Source organism: Garra rufa, chromosome 16 (assembly GCF_049309525.1).
Source record: "Garra rufa chromosome 16, GarRuf1.0, whole genome shotgun sequence".
Classification (NCBI taxonomy): domain Eukaryota; kingdom Metazoa; phylum Chordata; class Actinopteri; order Cypriniformes; family Cyprinidae; genus Garra; species Garra rufa.
The window spans coordinates 39,046,995-39,067,835 of NC_133376.1; the positions used below are offsets into that span (position 1 = coordinate 39,046,995).

The 20,841-nt window shown below is 32.2% G+C and overlaps 2 protein-coding genes across 2 annotated transcripts in view; both read right to left on the reverse strand.

The window, feature by feature from the left end:
- LOC141288329 (rod cGMP-specific 3',5'-cyclic phosphodiesterase subunit alpha-like) overlaps positions 1-13,971 on the reverse strand; it is a 28,974-nt gene extending 15,003 nt beyond the window's left edge. Inside the window, exons 1-12 of the mRNA XM_073820454.1 lie at positions 13,381-13,971; positions 10,271-10,423; positions 7,259-7,348; positions 7,026-7,166; positions 6,873-6,947; positions 6,681-6,745; positions 4,338-4,404; positions 4,063-4,110; positions 3,784-3,933; positions 1,847-1,990; positions 1,532-1,597; positions 1,299-1,445 (exon numbers count right to left, since the gene is read on the reverse strand). Coding sequence (XP_073676555.1) covers positions 1,299-1,445; positions 1,532-1,597; positions 1,847-1,990; positions 3,784-3,933; positions 4,063-4,110; positions 4,338-4,404; positions 6,681-6,745; positions 6,873-6,947; positions 7,026-7,166; positions 7,259-7,348; positions 10,271-10,423; positions 13,381-13,857 — 1,623 coding nt within the window. The 5' untranslated portion in view covers positions 13,858-13,971. The remainder of the gene's footprint in view (positions 1-1,298; positions 1,446-1,531; positions 1,598-1,846; positions 1,991-3,783; positions 3,934-4,062; positions 4,111-4,337; positions 4,405-6,680; positions 6,746-6,872; positions 6,948-7,025; positions 7,167-7,258; positions 7,349-10,270; positions 10,424-13,380) is intronic.
- Positions 13,972-16,253: 2,282 nt separating this feature from the next.
- On the reverse strand, positions 16,254-18,664 carry LOC141289040 (transmembrane protein 216-like). The gene is made up of 4 exons (XM_073821228.1): positions 18,656-18,664; positions 18,473-18,566; positions 18,290-18,382; positions 16,254-16,459 (listed from the first exon to the last, which is right to left on the reverse strand). Exons 2-4 carry the CDS (start codon positions 18,486-18,488, stop codon positions 16,254-16,256), a joined length of 315 nt encoding a protein of 104 aa, XP_073677329.1. The 5' UTR covers positions 18,489-18,566; positions 18,656-18,664.
- Positions 18,665-20,841: the final 2,177 nt, after the last annotated feature.

Here is a 20,841-nt window from a genome sequence, read left to right on the forward strand (position 1 = left end):
TATCTAAGTATGTCCAACAATATTATATACACTATATAGCATTTCTCAACTGCTTGATTTCTTGTATTATCACAAAATGTAAACCATATTATCGCCCAGCTCTAAATGTGAAAATACAGCATGAAGATATTGAATGTGCTTAAGATTTTTTGCAGAGCTACTTTCATTTTACCGTTGGGTATTTAAGACAAGTTAAGGGTTATAAATTATTACAACACAGTTGTACAGTTTTACAATAAGTTTTAAGATCTTTCTTTTCAGATATTCAAATTCTTCTTAGGTTTTAACTTAAGAACAATCTTAAAAGAAAAAAATAAGAACAATCTTAAGAAATGCTGTTTGGAAATATTCTTAACTTCAAGTTAGAAAATAGGAAGAAAATAGAAGTAAAGAATAATTTTATTAGCATTTTGCATCTTTTGTGAAATCTGCAATCAATGTCCCAAGTAAACATTGTCCCAGAACCACTCTAACCTCTTAAATTTTCTTTAAAAAAATATAAAAATCTACTTAGATACAGTTGCAGAATCTGCAAAATGTTAATCATTTTACCAAAATTAGAGAGATCTTACAAAATGCATGTTTTTTTTATTTAGTACTGACCTGAATAAGATATTTCACATTAAAGACGTTGACAAAGTTCACAAGAGAAAATAATAGTTGAATTTAAGTAATTAAGTTTACATACACTTGATTCTTAATACTGTGTGGTTATCTGAAAGATGTTTTTTGTTTGTTTGTTTGTTTAGTGATAGATGTTCTTCAGAAAAATCCTTCAGGTCCCACAAACTATTTTTTTTTAGCATTTTTGTGTATTTGAACCCTTTCCAACAATGACTGTATTATTTTGAGATCCATCTTTTCACAACTATTACAGAAGGTTCAAACACTCACTGATGCTCCAGAAGGAAAACTTTTTAAACTTAAAGATCAGGCTAAATGTAACAGGACAAAAAAGGGACTCAAGAACAACTATCATTAAACAGAAAAAAACAGCTGTGGATCATTCAGGTAACAGCACAGTATTAAGAAAGCTTATGTAAACTTTTGAAAAGGGTAATTTTTATCAATTCAACTGTTATTTTCTCTTGTGGACTATATGTGAACGTCTTTTATGAGAAATATCTTATTCAGGTCTGTACTAAAAAAACTAACATGCATTTTGTATGATCCCTCTTATTTTGCTAAAATAATACAAAATTAGCTGATTCTGCAAGGTGTATGTAAACTTTTAACTTCAACTGTATATAAATATGTCAAAATATACCAACAGGATTTGAGCTGCCATCATAACTCACCTCACGTGGAATATGGAACTTGTCTACCACCCCCAGCTCATAGTACATCTTGATGCCACACTTCACCAGGTCCAACTCACTGAACTCAAAGTCACAGAAGTGAAACTCAAAGATCTCGGATTCCACTGAGTCTAGCAGCGTTTCGCTCTGTAGAGAGTGACAGCATAGCTAAACACATGCACCTATAAAACAACTTGACTGTAAAACTTATATTATATTTTTTTCTGTTTTACCAGAATATTCTCCAGTTCGTCCTCATCACATTCATCAGGTTCCTTTCCATACAGCTCACGTGTGTTCTGAACATAGAAAACCATTCGTTTCACACGGCTGATATTCCAAGACTCTTTTTCTATGTTCATACAAACCATTTTAATCAGACAATCAATCATAGTTTCATATGTGACAGTGCTGCTTCTCCACATGATCAAGATACTTCATACCGTACAAATAGGATATCCTGCTATTACCAGCTTTACCAGTGTAGTGTAATTTATTTTAATTAGTGCACACTAGAGACTAAGCCATGTCAAGTTAGAGAAACCCACCAAGATATTCTGAATCTCATCCTTCCTGCACTTGACGTGGTACATGACCATGTCCTGAAAGATGTCCTTGCGATTTTCCAGCTTGTTCATCTTGTCGTACGTGTCTGTATTTAGCACTGACCAGCCCAGGAACTGAGTGAGTGACTAAAAATGGATACAGATTCAAGTTTAGATTCACATTTACATTGCGGTTCACAATCAGCTCCAGATTTAGATTCATGTTCAGGTTCACATTTAATGTCGATTGAGTTTTCAGTTCAGATTCAGGTTTAGCTTCACATTTTTATTCAGGATCACATTTACTATAAGTAGAGATTCAAGTTTAGATTCACATTTACTGTAGATTGAGATTCTGGTTTAGATTCACATTTACATTTAATGTAATTCGATTCAGATTTACACTTACCTTTAGGTTCACATTTACTGTAAATTCAGATTCAGGTTTATAGTCACATTTTTCATCCAGGTTCATATTTACTGTAGACTAAGAGTCTGATTTAAATTCACATTTACATTCAGGTTCAGATTTACTGTATATAGTTTCTGGTTCAGATTTAGATTCACATTTACATTCAGGTTCACAATTAGGTTGAGATTCAGATTCAGGTTCAGGTTCGCATTCAATGTAGATTTAGGTTCCGTTCAAATTTATATTTACATTTACATTCAGGATCACATTTACTGTAAATTGAGATTCAGGTTCAGATTCACATTTTATTTAGGATTAAATTTATTGTAGATTTAGATTTCAGTTCAGATTCAGATTTATATTTACATTTACATTCAGGTTCACATTTACTGTAAGTTGAGATCAAGTTTAGATTAACATTTACATTCAGGTTCACAATTAGTTTTAGATTCAGATGTATGTATATGTTCACATTTAATGTAGATTAAGATTCTGGTTCAGATTCAAATTTAGATTCACACTTACATTCAGGTTCACATTTACTGTAAGTTGAGATTCAGGTTTAGATTCATATTTTACATTCAGGTTCAAATTTAAAGTAGATTTAGATTCCAGTTCAGATTCAAATTTAGATTAACATTTTACATTTAGGTTCCCCCCTAATGTAGATTTAGATTACGATTCAGATTTAGATTCACATTTACCTTCAGGTTCACATTTACTGTAAATTGAGATTCAGGTTTAGATTCACATTTTTTATTTAGGTTCACATTTACATTTACATTCAGGTTCGGATTTACTGTAGACCAAGATTCCAGTTTAAATTCACATTTAAATTCAGGTTTAGATTTACTGTGGATTGAGTTTCCAGTTCAGAATTAGATTTACATTTACATTCAGGTTCACATCTACTGTAAGTTGACATTCAGGTTTACATTAACATTATTAATTCAGGTAAACATTTAGTGTAGATTGATATTCTGGTTTACATTCAGATTTAGATTAACTTTTACATTCAGGTTCACATTTACTCTAAATTGAGATTCAGATTTAGATTCAGATTTTTCATTCAGGTTCACATTAACTGTAGATTGAGATTCAGGTTTATAGTCAATGTTTACATTCAGGCTCACATTTACTATAAATTGAGATTCAGGATTATATTCATATTTTACATTCAGGTTGACATTTAAATCCGGTTCAGATTCAGCTTTAGATTCACATTTACATTCAGGTCATATTTACCGTAGGATGAAATTCAAGCTCAGATTCAGCTCTATATTCATATTTTCATTCAGGTTCACATTTACTGTGGGTTGAGATTCAGTTTAAGATCCAAGTTTAGATTCACATTTTTAGGATGAGACTCAGGTTCAGATTCACATTCAGTTTCAGATTCGCACTGAGATAAAATTATATGAGTCAACAATGAAAAGTTCACAAATAAATAATGCAGACTCTGCTGATCAATCCATTACTATATATTTAGGTATGACACACTACTGGTCTATACTGTGGCCTCAAATACCTCCATTAGTGTTTCATCCATTTCATCAAAAGGTTTTCCATCTTTCCTGTTATAGAACGTGGCCACGCCAACGATCTCCTCTTTCTTGTTTACGATTGGCAAAGAGAGTACATTCTTTATTGTCCATCCAGATTCATCCAAAGGCTCTTTCTGACAAGACAAAAATAAACTTTAAAAAGCTGAGGTGCACAGCTTTAATTTTTTGGAACACTGCTAATTTAATTTAATTTAATTTATTATTCATGGCTTTTACAGAAGCATAAGTTAAGGTGAGCTCACTTGAAACTGAAAGAACTCGTCTTCAGCGGCGTTCATGATATTACAGATCTGTAAGGCAGAGTGAAGAGAAAGCAGCAGTCATGCTCACTGAGAAGGGGCATTGCTTGCTGATTAATTACTGTTCACAAAATTACAATTATCCATCATTTCAGTGTGGGAGCACATTCTATTCCCCCTCGCTGTGCACATGACAGGAGCATTATAAACCATAATAGCTTCCAACTTGTCTGACTACTGTGGCGTCAGCAGAGGAGAATGGAGGTCTAGAGTCTCACCAGGCCGTTCTCTGCAACGTAGGTGGGAAGCCCACTTAATAATGCCCAGTGGTCAGCTGCAGGGTTACTGTAACGACAATGCATATGCATCTAACCAGAACAATTCAGCACTTTTCTTTAATGAAGCCCATTTTTATTTTCTAGGAGGTCTACAGAAATAGAAAAAAATATGCCATTGAAATAACATAAAAACACAGTCTCTTATGCTAATCAAGGCTGAATTTGACTGAAATACAGTAAAAACTGTAATACTGTGAAATATTACAATATAACTTTTTTATTTGCGTCATATTTTAAATGTAATTTATTTCTGTGGTGCAAAGCTAAATTTTCAGCATTACTACTCCAGTCTTCAGTGTCACATGATCTCATTCCAATATGCTTATTTTATGCTTCAGAAACAATTATTATCATCACAGTTGAAAACAGTTGCTTTTTATATTCAATGGAAAAATTATTCTTCAACAAACAGAAAGTCCAAAAGCATTTGTTTGAAATAGAAATCCTTCATGACATTATAAATGACTTTACTGTCACTTTTGATCAATTTAATGCATCCTTCCTGAAAAAAAAATTATTTAAGTTTCTTATGCTCATCAGGCCGCATTTATTTAAACAAACATACAGAAAAATAGTAATATTGTGAAATATTATTACAATGTAAAATGTTTTTCCATTATAATATATATTATTCCTGTGATAAAAGCTGAATTTTCAGTATCATTGCTTCAGTGTCACATGATCCTTCAGAAATCATTCTGATATGCTGATATCTCATCAATGTTGAAAACATTTGTGCTGCTTAATAAATAAATAATAATAATAATAAATCGGCATATTGGAATGATTTTTGAAAGATCGTGACAATGAAGTAATGGCTGATGAAAATTCAGCTTTGCATCACAGGAATAAATTATATTTTCAAGTATTTTAAATAGGAAACAATTTTTTATATTGTAATAACATTTTGCAATATTACTGTTTTTCTGTATTTTTTATTAAATAAATGCAACCTTGATAAGCATTAGAGACTTTTTTTTTTTTTTAAATACAAGTTTTACTGATCCCAAACTTTTTAACAGCAGTGAACATTTAGTTTCACATTTACTGTAAGCTGAGGTTAAGGTTTATATTTGTGGTTTTCATTCAGGTTCACATTTAATGTGGTTTTAGATACCAGTATAGATTCAGATTTAGATTTAGATTCACATTTACTTTCAGGTTCACAATGAAAAAACGTTTTTAATAGCATTTTATAAACACAGTCTCTTATGCTAATCAAGGCTGTATTTATTTGACCGAAATACAGTAAAAACCGTAATACTGTGAAATAATATTACAATTTCATAACTTTTCTATTTTCATATATTTTAAATGTAATTTATTTCTGTGGTGCAAAGCTGAATTTTCAGCATCAGTACTACAGTCTTCAGTGTCACATGATCTAATTCGAATATGCAGATTTTATGCTTCAGAAACAGTTAAAAACAGTTGCTTTTTTATATTCAATGGAAACATGATTCTTTTTTCAGATTTCTTCTATGAACAGAAAGTGCAAAACAGCATTTATATGAAATGGAAATCTTTTGTGACATTATAAATTACTTTACTGTCACTACTGATCAAATTAATGCACCCTTGCTGAATAAAAGTATTTAAAAACTTTTTGAATGGTAGTGTATCTATGCTAGGAATATAAAAAAAGTTGTAATCTTAAATAAAAATAAAAATAATTAGGTTGAGATTCAGATTCATGTTCAAGGTCACATTTAATGTAGATTTAGATTCTGGTTCACATTCACATTTACACTGCCTTTCAAAAGTTTGGGATCAGTATGATTTTAATGTTTTTAAAAGAAGTTTCTTATGCTCATCAAGGCTGCATTTATTTGAACAAAAATACAGAAAAAACGAGGTAATATTGTAAAATATTACTACGATGTATAATGATGTGAAATGAAAAGACCTGGAATGTTTTCCTCAAAAACCCTAATTTCTTTTCAGCTGAAGAAAGAAAGACATGAATATCTTGGATTCAAACTAATTCTTAAAAAAAAAAAAAAAAACGTTTTGAATGGTACTTTATCTATGCTAGGAATATGGAAATTTGTACTTTAAACTAACACTAAAAATAATTATTGCTCAAGCCTGGCTCAACAGGAAGGCCTATTCAAGAGTTTGGCCAGACATGCTATTTCCTCATGCAGTATGTTTATAAGATGCAATAATTGCAATGCATGCAATGTAGAATGATGCATGATAATACATGTGGCAATACTGGGCTTAATTAAATGCCAAGTGGACGCTCAAACTTAACAGGCAATATAAAATGTATTAACTTACGGAATTACTTTGATGTCCTCCTTTCCATGCAATATGTAATCAATCACTTTGTAGAAAATCACTTCCTGAAGCAGAATTAATACCGTAAGTCAAACATGTGACAGCATGTAAGAACTCATTCATGGCAGTTTTGTGTTTCTCTGACATGATTAACTAAACTCATATTTTCTATTTATTCGGCGTAACACTCACTCTGCCATCAGGGGTCTTTGGTCCGCTATAAGGGGGCACCTCTCCCATCAGGACGGGCCAAAGATCAAAAAACTCCTACAGACAAATAAATAAAAATATATTAGTAAACGCTTACAATTTTCAAATAATTACTAATCCTACTAAACCACTCACTTTAGTTTTGGTCATGTCGAGGAGGCCCACAGAGTAGCGGTCGCAGTTGAGAAAGGCTCGGACTGTATAGAGAGCCTTGTGGAACTGTCGTTCAATGTCAGTCAACTCCTCAAACACTTTGCTGGCAGACCAGAGCAACACCTTTAACGGAGATGTGAGGAAAAATAATGAGATCACCAAGCGGCAGTGTTTTTGGGTCAATGTCTTAAATCTCAATCTCACAGAAATCCCACCTGTCCTCTTCTGGTTTCACAGTTGTGCAGGTAGCTCAGGTGAAAAACTCGAAGCACCAGATTGGCAAAGTTGAGATATTTCTTCAGCGTCTGCAAGACAGAGACTTCGATTTACTCCAACAGAGCGTTTAATCTGTTCTGTAGACGTCTGTTTAACCCTCTGGTTGTGTTTGGATCCGGTCAATAAATGACCAGACTCCAAACAATTGCTTATAAATCTCTCATTATTTTCAACAAATATTGGATTCAATCTTTTTGTCAACTTGTTTTTTTTTTTCCATTTAGGATTGGTTTTGTGTAATCTGTTTGCATCTGAGTAATCGTAGGCCTCATTTATTTGTGAGTAGGTACCTTGTTTTTTAAGTGAAAAAAATAATTTTTTATGAATAATTTTCACAATATGAGATAAAAAAAATTATAAAAATTTGCACCGTTTCTCACACTAGTGTGCTTTAATGTTTAATCAGGAAGTTTGCTTTTAAATGCTTTTATTTTGAACAAAATTGCAAAAAAAAAAAAATCACACTTGCGGTGTTCCCGGTCAAAAATGACCAGACTCCAAACAATTGCTTATAAATTTCTCATTATGCTAGATTTTTAACAAATATTGGATTCAATCTTTTTGTCAACTTTTTTTCTTTAATTTAAGACTGGTTTTGTGTTTCTATTTGCATCTGAGTAATCGTAGGCCTCATTTCTCTGAGAGTAGGTACCTAATTTTCTGATTGAAAAAAGCATTTTTTACAATATGAGATAAAAAATTATGAAAATTTGCACCGTTTCTCACACTAGTGTGCTTTAATGTTTAATCAGGAAGTTTGCTTTTAAATGCTTTTATTTTGTACAAAATTGCAAAAAATCACACTTGTGGTGTTCCCGGTCAAAAATGACCGGACTCCAAACAATTGCTTATAAATCTCTCATTATGCTATATTTTCAACAAATATTGGATTCAATCTTTTTGTCAACTTGTTTTTTTTTTCATTTAGGATTGGTTTTGTGTAATCTGTTTGCATCTGAGTAATTGTAGGCCTCATTTATTTGTGAGTAGGTACCTTGTTTTTTAAGTGAAAAAAATAATTTTTTATGAATAATTTTCACAATATGAGATAAAAATTATAAAAATCTGCTCTGTTTCTCACACTAGTGTGCTTTAATGTTTAATCAGGAAGTTTGCTTTTAAATGCTTTTATTTTGTACAAAATTGCAAAAAATCACACTTGCGGTGTTCCCGGTCAATAAATGACCAGACTCCAAACAATTGCTTATAAATCTCTCATTATGCTAGATTTTTTAACAAATATTGGATTCAATCTTTTTGAAAACTTGTTTTCTTTAATATAAGACTGGTTTTGTGTTTCTATTTGCATCTGAGTAATCGTAGGCCTCATTTATCTGAGAGTAGGTACCTAATTTTCTGATTGAAAAAAGCATTTTTTACAATATGAGATAAAAAAAAAAATATGACAATTTGCACCGTTTCTCGCACTAGTGTGCTTTAATGTTTAATCAGGAAGTTTGCTTTTAAATGCTTTTATTTTGTACAAAATTGCAAAAAATCACACTTGCGGTGTTCCCGGTCAAAAATGACCGGACTCCAAACAATTGCTTATAAATCTCTCATTATGCTAGATTTTCAACAAATATTGGATTCAATCTTTTTGTCAACTTGTTTTTTTTTTCATTTAGGATTGGTTTTGTGTAATCTGTTTGCATCTGAGTAATTGTAGGCCTCATTTATTTGTGAGTAGGTACCTTGTTTTTTAAGTGAAAAAAATAATTTTTTATGAATAATTTTCACAATATGAGATAAAAAAATTATAAAAATCTGCTCTGTTTCTCACACTAGTGTGCTTTAATATTTAATCAGGAAGTTTGCTTTTAAATGCTTTTATTTTGTACAAAATTGCAAAAAAATCACACTTGTACTATTCCCGGTCAAAAATGACCGGACTCCAAACAATTGCTTATAAATCTCTCATTATGCTAGATTATCACCAAATATTGGATTCAATCTTTTTGTCAACTTGTTGTCTTTCATTAGGACTGGTTTTGTGTTTCTATTTGCATCTGAGTAATCATAGGCCTCATTTATCTGAGAGTAGGTACCCTATTTTTTGATTGAAAAAAGCATTTTTTATGTATAATTATCACAATATTAAACAAAAAATTAGGTTTCTCACACTAGTGTGCTCTAATGTTTAATCAGGAAGTTTGCTATTAAATGCTTTTATTTTGTACAAAATTTCACAAAATCACAATTATATTGTGAAAATTATTCATAAAATTTAAAAAAATGAGGTGCCTACTTTTTCGGACTTTTAGCAATTTTGTACAAAATAAAAGCATTTAAAAGCAAACTACCTGATAAAGTTTAAGTAGACTAGTGTGAGATGGAGTGCACATTTTTAGAATCTTTTGTGTAATATTGTGACAATTATTCATAAAAATGCTTTTTTCACTCAAAAAATGAGGTGCCTGCTTTCGGATAAATGAGTCCTAAATAAAAGAAAAACAAGTTGACAAAAAGAACGACTCCAATATTTGGTGATAATATAGCATAATTGTTTGGAGTCCGGTCATTTTTGACCGGGAACACCACAAATGTAATTAGCTGAAATAAAACTCACCAAAAATAACTAAACATTTTAACAAATTTACGAGAAGTACTTATACCCTGTGTGACCAAAGTCAGGAAGTTTGAGTCCAATGCGAAAACGTTAACTAGTATTTTCAGGAAAAAGAAACACTCTTCCGGGTAAATTTTACCCGAACACAACCGAGGGTTAATGAAAATGCTTTTACTGTATTAATATTCAGTGAAACCGCACTTGTTACATTCACTGGGGATTTGAGATTAAAAGTATGTGTGGTGAGCACGATGCATATAATTAATCTTTTTGCCATTGTTTATGTTTCAAATTGCATCCTCACAGAGACTCTGACTTATTGAGTATATAAACGTAAATCGCTGTACTCGCTATCACAAAGGAGGATATGAGTGAATGCTACCTCTTCATCCTGAGCAGTGAAATGAGGAGCGCCGATCTTGTTCACCGCCATCATGACAGCCACCATGTCCTTGCCATTCATGATGGGAGTTGCGAGCACGTTCTTGGTCTCGTACTCTGTAAGAGTGTCCACGAAGTCACTGAAATGGCTGTCCTGGAGAATGAAGCACATTTAAATTTACTGACACTGACACATACAATTAAATATTTTAATTCAGCTTGAAATAAAGGTTTGCTTATTATGTACCAATCTGGTGTTCCCTGTCAAAAATGACTAGCCTTTTATAAAAGTTCATTTCAATGCAGCTCAGGTTTTTCTTTTTGGATTTGACTGATTGTAGACCTTACTGATCTGAGTTTATGCACTTTTTGTCAAAAGCATTATTTGTGAATAGTTTTGGCAAATATCTTATTCAGGTCAGTACTAAATGCATGTGGTAAAAACTTGCATTTTGAAATTTCAGGATATTTAAATAGAAGTTCTCTTATTTACTGTGCCTCTGAAACATTACTTTCTCCATATTCTCTTCCACATTAACACTAGAAAGGGAACGTGAAATGTAGAGTCAAGGTAAGCAGTGATATTCTGCTGACTTGTGGAACACGGCGTTAGGAACTGACCTTTAGATTTAATCCAGGATCGCTCTAATTTAACTCAGATTAAAGACTTTTATCCCCTCCAGACCTGGTAACATAACACACCGGGGAAGAGCGCTGACCTGCGCTAATCCAGCACTAGCCCTGCATATTAACAACAGTGCTGTGCACATACAAAGAGAAGAAATCTCACTCTCATAATGCTCAAAATCACTCTTGTTTTGTAAAGGAAGCAGGCGACACTTCTCGCATATACAAACAGTATATCTATGGATTTTGTGGTTAGTCAGCAGCCTGTTAGACATCTGAAACTGAGATAGCAAGCTGTCGCCACCTCCAGGGTTTCAAACACACCCGCTTGGTATTTCAGTCACATAACGCAAAGATTGAGAAACCCCATTTTTTTTAAGTGATTATGAGCACTACAGAGGAAAGTATATTGCTGTCTGCGATGCAGTGAAGCAAACTGTGTGCCAAACACAGCCTGTTCCTTTGAAAAATGCTTAGCAATTTCTAATCAAAGAGAGGGGGAGATTTCATGGCTGTCTCTACACAGCACATTGACTCATGCATATCTGTCTGTGCAACATCTCCTGCACATTTCTCACGTTTATCAGCACTAGCCACTAATAATAAGCATAAGATTGCGATTTTAGTGATAGTTCGCCCTGAGGAAAAAAAGGTACGAAAGCTGTCACTACTAATATGTACCAATTTATGTATGTACAGTACACTGCCACTTAAAAGTTTGGGATCCGTAAGATTTTTAATGGTTTTTAAAGACATTTATTATGCTCATGAAGGCTTCATTTATTTGATCAAAAATACAGAAAAAAACTGTAATATTGTGAAATGTTATTTATTACTGTGATAAAAAGCTGAATTTTCAGCATCATTACTCCGGTTTTCAGTGTCACATGATCCTTCAGAAATCATTCTATTATGCTGATTTATTATCAGTGATGAAATTAGTTGTGCTGCTTAATATTTTGTTGGAACCTGTAAATAAAAGTTGAACAAAGTTTATTTTAAATAGAAATATTTTGTAACAATATCTAAAAGTTTGTGGTCAGTAAAATTGTATTCTTTCTTTTTTTAAAGAAATTAATACTTTTGATAGCAAAGACTTATATTGTTAGAAAAGACATATATTTTTAAATAAATGCTGTTATTTGTAACCTTTTTTTTCATCAAGCATCCTAAAAAAAAAATCATAGGTTCCAAAAAAAAGTAAAAAAAAATTAAGCAGCACAACTATTTCCAACATTGATAATTCGAAGATTCTGAGATTCTGAATAGTCATTTGCATACCTTCTCCTCTGACCATAATGACTTTGAATCAAACATGACTGAGAATTGCTAGCATTGCACTGCTCTCTACTTTATTTGATCCAAAATACAGCAAAAGCAGTATTATTGTGAAAATATTTTACTATTTAAAATAACTGCTTTCTATGAGAATATTTTAAACAGTAATTTATTCCTGTAATTTCAAAGCTGAATTTTCAGCATCATTACTCAAGTCCAAGTTGCTGTTTGAGATATTATTATTATTATTATTATTATTATCAATATTTAAAACAGTTGAGTAAATATTTTTCAGGATTCTTTGATGAATACCAAGAAGACAAAGTTGAACAGCATTTATTAAACATAGAAATCTTTTCAATATATCAATATCTAAAGTTTGTGGTCAGTTAACTTTTAAAAAAAATAAATCACAATATTACAGCGTTTATTAAAAATAGAAATCTTTTGTAACAATATCAATATAAGAAATATATAAGAAATTAATACTTTTATTCAGCAAGGATGTGTTAAATTGATAAAAAGTGATAGAAAAGACTTTGAAAAATGCTGTTCTTTAAAAAAATAAAAATAAAGAATCACAGGTTCCAAAAAATATATATTAAGCAGCACAACTGTTTTCAACATTGATAATTCTAATAATAAATCACCATATTATAATGATTTCTAAAGAATCATGTGACACTAAAAATTCAGATTTGCATCACAGAAATAAATTATATTTTAAACCTATTAATATAGAACACCATTATTTTAATCTGTAATAATATTTCACAATATTCAAAAATGTTTCTGTATTTCTGATCAAGTAAATGCAGCCTTGATGAGCATATCATTCTTTAAAAACATAAAAAATCTTGAGCAGCAGTGTATAATATGTACCTTTTAGGGTTAAATAAGGCAAAAAAGAACAATGGCAGCTTTTGTGCTTTTTGTCTGAGTGTTGATTTTATTTAACAATGTCTTCCCTTTTCATGCCTGAAAACGGTTCCAATATAATTCATTAAAAGCAGGCTGTGCTGCTTGTAAAAATGAGATTTTAAATAGTCATTTGTGTATCTTCTGGTCTGATCATAATGACTTTGAATCAAATAAGACTGAGAATTTCCAGCATCGCACTGCTCTCTACAGGTCATTTTGTAAATTGCACTTCATTTTCATAACACAAGGACTAGATGTGTTCCTCTTCATGGTTAGTTCTCCTACCTGTGTGACATCAGGTACGTTGACGGTCTTCTTCACAGTGGCCACATGTCCCACAATGCCTGTGTCCAGCGGGTACACGATCTCACTGTCCGGTGGCACCAGACACTCCTCCAGAGTTGCATCCTTATGGACGTTGAAGATTCTCGTGGCCAGTTCAGCAATGCCGTTCCTCTGGCGATACATGAAGAGACTCATGCGGTCGGCTCGAATCATGAAGGTGAGATGCCGCATGAGGTTGAACACGGCCCTCTCCATCTGCAGGTTTTCTTGCATGTCCCGCACCATGTCGAAAATGATCTCGCACTCTTCAATAGAGCTCAGATCGTGGTACGAGCTCATGTCCACGTCTGTTTGCTTGGTGGTCGCTAAAAGGTCCGAAACAACCTTTGCCCGGAATCTGGAGTCGTAGTACTGCTTGGCAAATGTTGGATTACTGTCCAAAAACTTCTCAGCCACATCTTTGTCCACTGCAGCCATTTTGTGAAAGCTGTCAGTGAAGTTACACTTGAAAGGGTTTTCTATATCGTGTTAGAGCTGCCCAAAGCCTCAGTGTTGTCCTGTGCACTTAAACGGCAGGACGGTGAGAAACACTTGGGATTATTGGAGATGGTTTTAAAGAGGCGTCCGTGTGCTCATAATCCTGTGTCCAATTGTAATTAGGATTATGACATCCACCTGACAGCAGTCACAGTATGCATACAAACATTTGTTGACACACTTAGAACATCTGGAAAATGAAGATCTTTTAAAGTTTCAAATACACTATCAGCCAAAAGGTTTTGAACAGTAAGATTTTTTGCTTTTAGAGAATTCCTTTCTGCTCACCAAGCCTGCGTTTATTTGATTCAAAATAGAGCAAAAGCAGTAATATTGTGAAATATTTTTGCTATTTAAAATAACTGCTTTCTATTTGAATATAATTATTCCTGTGATCAAAACTGAATTCTCAGCATCATTACTCCAAGTTGCTGTTTGAGATTTTATTATTATTATCAATATTTAAAGCAGAGTACATTTTTTCAGGATTCTTTGATGAATACAAAGATCAGGATTTATTTATTTTTTATTTTTTGGGGGGGGGGGGGGGGGGGTGAAATTATATAAATTAATAGTTTTATTTAGCAAGGATGCTTTAAATTGATCAAAAGTGATGATTAAGACATTTATAATGGTACAAAAGATTTCTATTTCAGATAAATGCTGCTTTTATGAACTTTCTATTTATCAAAGAAATCTGAAAAAAATCTACTCAGCTGTTTTCAGCATAATTACAATAATAGATGTTTTTGGAGCAGCAAATCAGAATATTAGAATGACTTCTGAAGGGTCATGTGACTGGAGTAATGATGCTAAAAATTCAGCTTTGAAATCACAGGAATAAATTACATTTTAAAATATGTGACCCTGGACCACAAAACCAGTCTTAAGTCGCTGGGGTATATTTGTAGCAATAGCCAAAAATACACTGTATGGGTCAAAATTATTGATTTTTCTTTTATGTCAAAAATCATTAGGAAATTAAGTAAAGATCATGTTCCATGAAGATTTTTTGTAAAATTCCTACTGTAAACCTATCAAAATGTAATTTTTGATTAGTAATATGCATTGTTAAGAACTTAATTTGGACAACTTTAAAGGTGATTTTCTCAGTATTTAGATTTTTTTGCACCCTCAGATTCCAGATTTACAAATAGATGTATCTCGGTCAAATATTGTCCTATCCTAACAAACCATACATCAATAGAAAGCTTATTTATTGAGCTTTGTAAAATTTAACCTTATGACTGGTTTTGTGGTCCAGGGTCACATATATTCAAAAATTGTTTTTTTGCTGTACTTTGGATCAAATAAATGCAGGCTTGGTGATCAGAAGAGACTTCTTTAAAAACCATTACAAATCTTACTGTTCAAAAACAGTAAGGTAGTGTATATAAGCTAGCTTTCAAAAGTTTGGGATTCATAATTAAAAACATAAAAAAACAATACAAGGATGCATTAAATTAATCAAATGTGACAGTAAAGACATTCATACTGTTACAAATAAATAAAACAAACAAACAACAAAAATAAATTTGAATTTGAAATAAATGGTGTTTTTTTAAACTTTCGATTTGTCAAAAATACTGAAAAAAGCTATCATTGTTTTCTATAAAAATATGAAGCTGCACAACTATTTTAAACATTGATAATAATAATAAAAATGTTTCTTGAGCACAAAATCAGCATATTAGAATGACTTTTGAAGAATCACGTGATACTGAAGACTGGAAAAATGATTCAGTTCAAAAATTCAGAGGAATAAACTGCATTTTAAAACAGATTAAAAAAATATAAATAATATGTAATAATATTTCACAATATTACTGATTTACATTTCAAGAACATCATATGGGTATGTGTGTATTTGTGTAGAAATTATATGATGACACAATTGTTTTACTCTACCATTTAATAAAGATGATCTATATTTACATAAATGCACTTACACTGCAATTAACACCACATCATTTAATCTGAAAATAGCATTTAAAACATCTCATGATCAACTGAATAAAGGTGCTTAAGATATTTGTTTGAAAAACTGTACAAATGAAATGTCTGTTTTATGTAACTTACACGTATTGCAAAAAAAGGCAACTCTTGACAGCTCTTTGTTTGAAAGTCTGCAGCTTATTCTGTTCAGTGTTTTCATCCTGACATCCAAAAAGCAGATGGACTTAATAAATGTTGGCCCTGAAAGAGAGTGGAAAAACGCTCTATAAATATCTAGCATTTTAAATTTCCACTTCCAGATATCCATTTTATTCCACATGCAAGTATGTGTCTTTATAACTATGGGATAAATGTGTTACAAAAAACAAATACAGAAGCATTTACCTTGAAAAAATAGAGATGGTCATGAGCCCCAGAACCAGCTCAAAGCTGTAGAAGCAGAGCAGCACAGCATTGAGTACAAACTCCAGCCGTAAGACGAAGGTCTGCAGCAGCAGGTAGTAGACGCTCAGCACCGCACAGGCCACCAGAATACCAACACTCACAAACAGAGCCAGAGAGCGCTGACACAGGTTCCCCTTCCAGCCTGAAAATCATCAATCACAAGCCAATATTTGCTATATGGATCAATAGACTTGCACCAATACAAAATGTACACAAAAAACAAGGCAATTATTTTTTTATCCATCTGTTATGATGACATACATTCAGTCATTGCCATAGCAGGGTTGAGAGGTTCCGAACTGAACAGAGAAAGTCTTTTAAATTCAAATTCAGCTCCTGGAATTTTAACCGAATTTAAACGGATGCCAATTGTTATTCAAATTTAAATACAAATTAAAATTAAATCAGTAAAATACACTACCAGTCAAAAGTAAAAACTTCTAATGTTGTTTTAAATAAGTCTTCTGCTCACCAAGCCTGTATCTATTTGATTCAAAGTACAGCAAAAGCTGTAATATTGTGAAATATTTTTACTATTTAAAATAACTGCTATCTATTTGAATATATTTTAAAATGTAATTTATTCCTGTGAACAAAGCTATAATTTCAGCATCACAACTCCAGTGTTCAGTGTCACATGATCCTTCAGAATTCATTCTAATAAGCTGATTTTTTGGTCAAGAAGCATTTATTATTATTATTTAAAAGATTTGAGTATTTTTTTTTCATGATTCTTTGATGAATAGAAAGATCCGAAGAACAGCATTTATCTGAAATAAATAGCTTTTGTAACATTATACACTACTATTTAAAAGCTTGGAGTTAGTATGATTATTTTATTTTATTTTTGGTGGGAAGAATCTATAGAAATGAATTCTTTTATTTAGCAAGGATGCTTTAAATTGATCAAAGTGATGATAGAGACATTTATAATGTTACAAAAGATTTCTATTTCAGATAAATGCTGTTCTTTTATTCATCGAAGTACCAAAAAAAAATTCTACTCTGCTGTTTTCAACATAATAATAATAATAAATGTTTTTTGAGCAGCAAATCAGAATGTTAGAATGATTTCTGAAGGATCACGTGACACTGAAGACTGGAGTAATAATACTAAAAATTAAGCTTTGAAATCAGGAATAAATTACATTTTAAAATATATTAAAACAGTTATTTTAAATAGTAAAAAATATTTCAAAGTTTTACTGTTTTTGCAGTACTTTGGATCAAATAAACTTCTTTAAAAAAACATTAAAAATCTTACTGTTCAAAAACTTTTGACTAGTGGTATAAGTTGTGCTTATTTCCCATTTTTATACAAATTATTATCAACATGTTATACATTTGTATTTAACACTTAATTATTTTTAAAAAATGTACTTTTTGTACAGATTATGTACACATTTTCCCTCTATATTTCCCAGAATGCTTGCTGTAATTTAACCTAAAGTCTTCAAAAATCAAGCCAAACACTATAAACAAACTGAAAATGAATGCTATGACGGAGAAATACACTACCGTTGAAAAGTTTTCTCTATTTAAAAACAAAAATTTTTTGTACAATTTAAAACAACTCTGTTCTATTTGAATATATTTTCTTAAACATATATAAGCGTGGAAAACAGTTTTGCTGGAAACAAAAATTTAAAACAAAAATTATAAATGTCTTTACTTTCATCTTTGATCAATGTAATGCATCCTCGCTGAATATAAGTATTAAACAACTGTAAACAGAGTATTAAATTAATAGTGTAATTATTATTTAGCAAAACTTATTTAAGACTAATTCATCTGTTGCCTGACTGTATTAGATCTACTTATATCGTGAACATACTGTATTTTGATTTGCAATATAGTAAATTCCTCTTCCTGGGATTTCAATTCATATCCCAACCTCAACTAATATAAAAGTGGCTGATTAGTTTTGCACAACCCAGCTCCAAAGAGGAGGCTTCTGAATGACAAAACTAACCGTAGAAGAGTCTGAGGGTTTCCAGGCCCAAGAAAAGGAGCAGCAGAGCAACATCCAATATTAGATTGGATTGTGGGTAAGGGAGGATGACCCCTGCAAATGGCAGAGAAAATACTGATTATTTCACACATGAAGAACATATACATCTCAACTGCTAGATGCTTTATTGAGCCCATACATCACCTTTGTAGATAAACATAAGAATCTCAGCGATGAAGAACGCTGCAAAATACCAGCCGTTTAAATGAAACAGGATCTGCAGTGGTGTGGAGGACAACTGAGATACTTTGTTAAGCAGCAAAACAAACACAGTACACAAAGATATTAAATTAAAAAAAAAAAAAAAAAGACAGCTCAAAAGGATACAACAGGTTGTCTTCCTGCAAAAACAAAATTAAATACTGAATTGATGAACATAATATAAGTCACCGTTTGTCTCTTTCCATTTTTGGTCTTAAATCTCTAACTTTCAGATCTGTTACCATAAAGCAAACTTTAAGAAATTATGCTGAATATGTGAAATAAATAAGGTAATTTGTAACAACACTAAATTCATATTCTTGATTCATTCATTCATCTTTTTAAATGCACAAACGTGAGCCTGGACCACACAACCAGTTTTTTGCCAACAACTATAGGATATTAAGTAAAGATCATGTTCCATGAAGATATTTTGTAAATTTCCTACCGTAAATATAACAAAAATTATTTTTTGATTAGTAATATGCATTGCTAAGAAGTTCATTTGCACAAATTTAAAGGTGATTTTCTCAATATTTAGACTTTTTTGCACCCTCAGATTTTCAAATAGTTGTATCTCTGCTAAATATTGTCATATCCTAAACATAAATCAATGGTAAGCTGATTTATTCAGCTTTCAGGTGATGTAGGTATCTCAAATTTAAAAATGCACCCTTATCGTGTGGTCCAGGGTAATAAATAAATCGCACTTGCAGTTGATTCATAAATGTATTAGGACTTTTCGGTAGCTTCCAAGCCCGTTTCTACCACACAAATAGTAATAAACAATGTTTTATGGACTTTTTTTTTTTTTACTGAATTGCGTGATATAAATACCATTTTCTTAAAATTTGGAGTTTATATCGATGAATTCTGACTTTGCAATCGCAATTAGGACTTTTCGGACAGATTTGTGAGATTAAAGTTCACAGCAAAGTTTTATTGAAACCTCTGAAGTGACTATCAGACAGTAGCAACATGTTATCTTAAACACTTCAAGTAAAAAGTATGTTATGTAACGTTACCAGAATGACAACATTAGTGCAGCTTATCCATGTTTTATGCGACAACAAGCGATGAAAACTAGTAATACGGCACTGGGGTACACAATCATCACGGTTGGGCAAGTATATTACATTAACTGTTTATGAACAAGCTCGTAAGCAAAATAATCAAGTATGTCCCGTCTTGACAAAACGAGTTTGTTGTCTATGGCTAACTGCTAGACTTAGCCAGACGATGCTCCCCCTTCATTCGAATCAACAGGACATTCATTGATCGCTTGCTCTTTACTAAAACATTTTATTTGGCTTCAGAAACGCCAAACGCTCAATTCACAATCAAATAGAGGACCTATGTGAGCTAAAATCAAATCAAGTTAGGATGAAACTCCACACATCCTTCTGCTTACCGTGTGCGGCCATGTTGAATTGTCATGGAAACGGCATACTGTGGGCGGAGACAACCATTAGCCGTCCAATCAAAACACGCGTCAAGAAGCCAAGCAAGCGCGCTTTTTTAAGAACTGGACTTGCCTTTATTTGAGCAGAAACGATTTTAATGTATTCTGTTTTACTTATAATTCTAATCCAATACACTGTAAGAAAGTACATGCTTTTTGAAGAAAACATAACTGTTTGAGATTATTAGCAGATCAAACCATTAATGACAAAACAACACAGGTTAAAGCTAAAAAAAGAGGATAAAATAAAAATACAATGTCAGCATTAGTACTAAATTACTTAATCACTTAACACATTTTACAATGATGTGAATTAGCTACAGTCTGCTATGTTCATGAATCTCCTTGAATGTTTTCTGGATTGGCTTGAATCATGCCATGGTTCATGTTGAACTGTTTCGCTCCTTGTGCTCCTAAAAGAAAAAGAATGAGAACATAAGTCAGACCTGTAAGTTTTTTTTTTTTTTTACCATACTAAAGAAAAATATCAAATGATGCAAGTAAGAAGTCTGTGAAGGTTTGCCTTCAGCTTTTGATGATGCATTGGAGTCCTGCAGTGTTCATTCTTGGCCTCTTCCTCGCTGGAATAGATGGCATTACACAAGTTGCAGAAGTATCCCACCACAGGCCGAACAAACTCTGTGCCTGTTAATAAAGTACAATAGATCAGTTGTGCAGAGGCAGAGCTGTACTGTCCATATAGCATGACTTTGATTTCCTTAATGCTTTTATTAAATAGTAGCTTCAAAATTCCCTGATTAAGGCCATTCTACAGAATTGGTGCAAACTGCTGTCCCACAACCAAAAAACACATTTAAAATGCATTTAAGTATTCAAATCTTAGATGTTT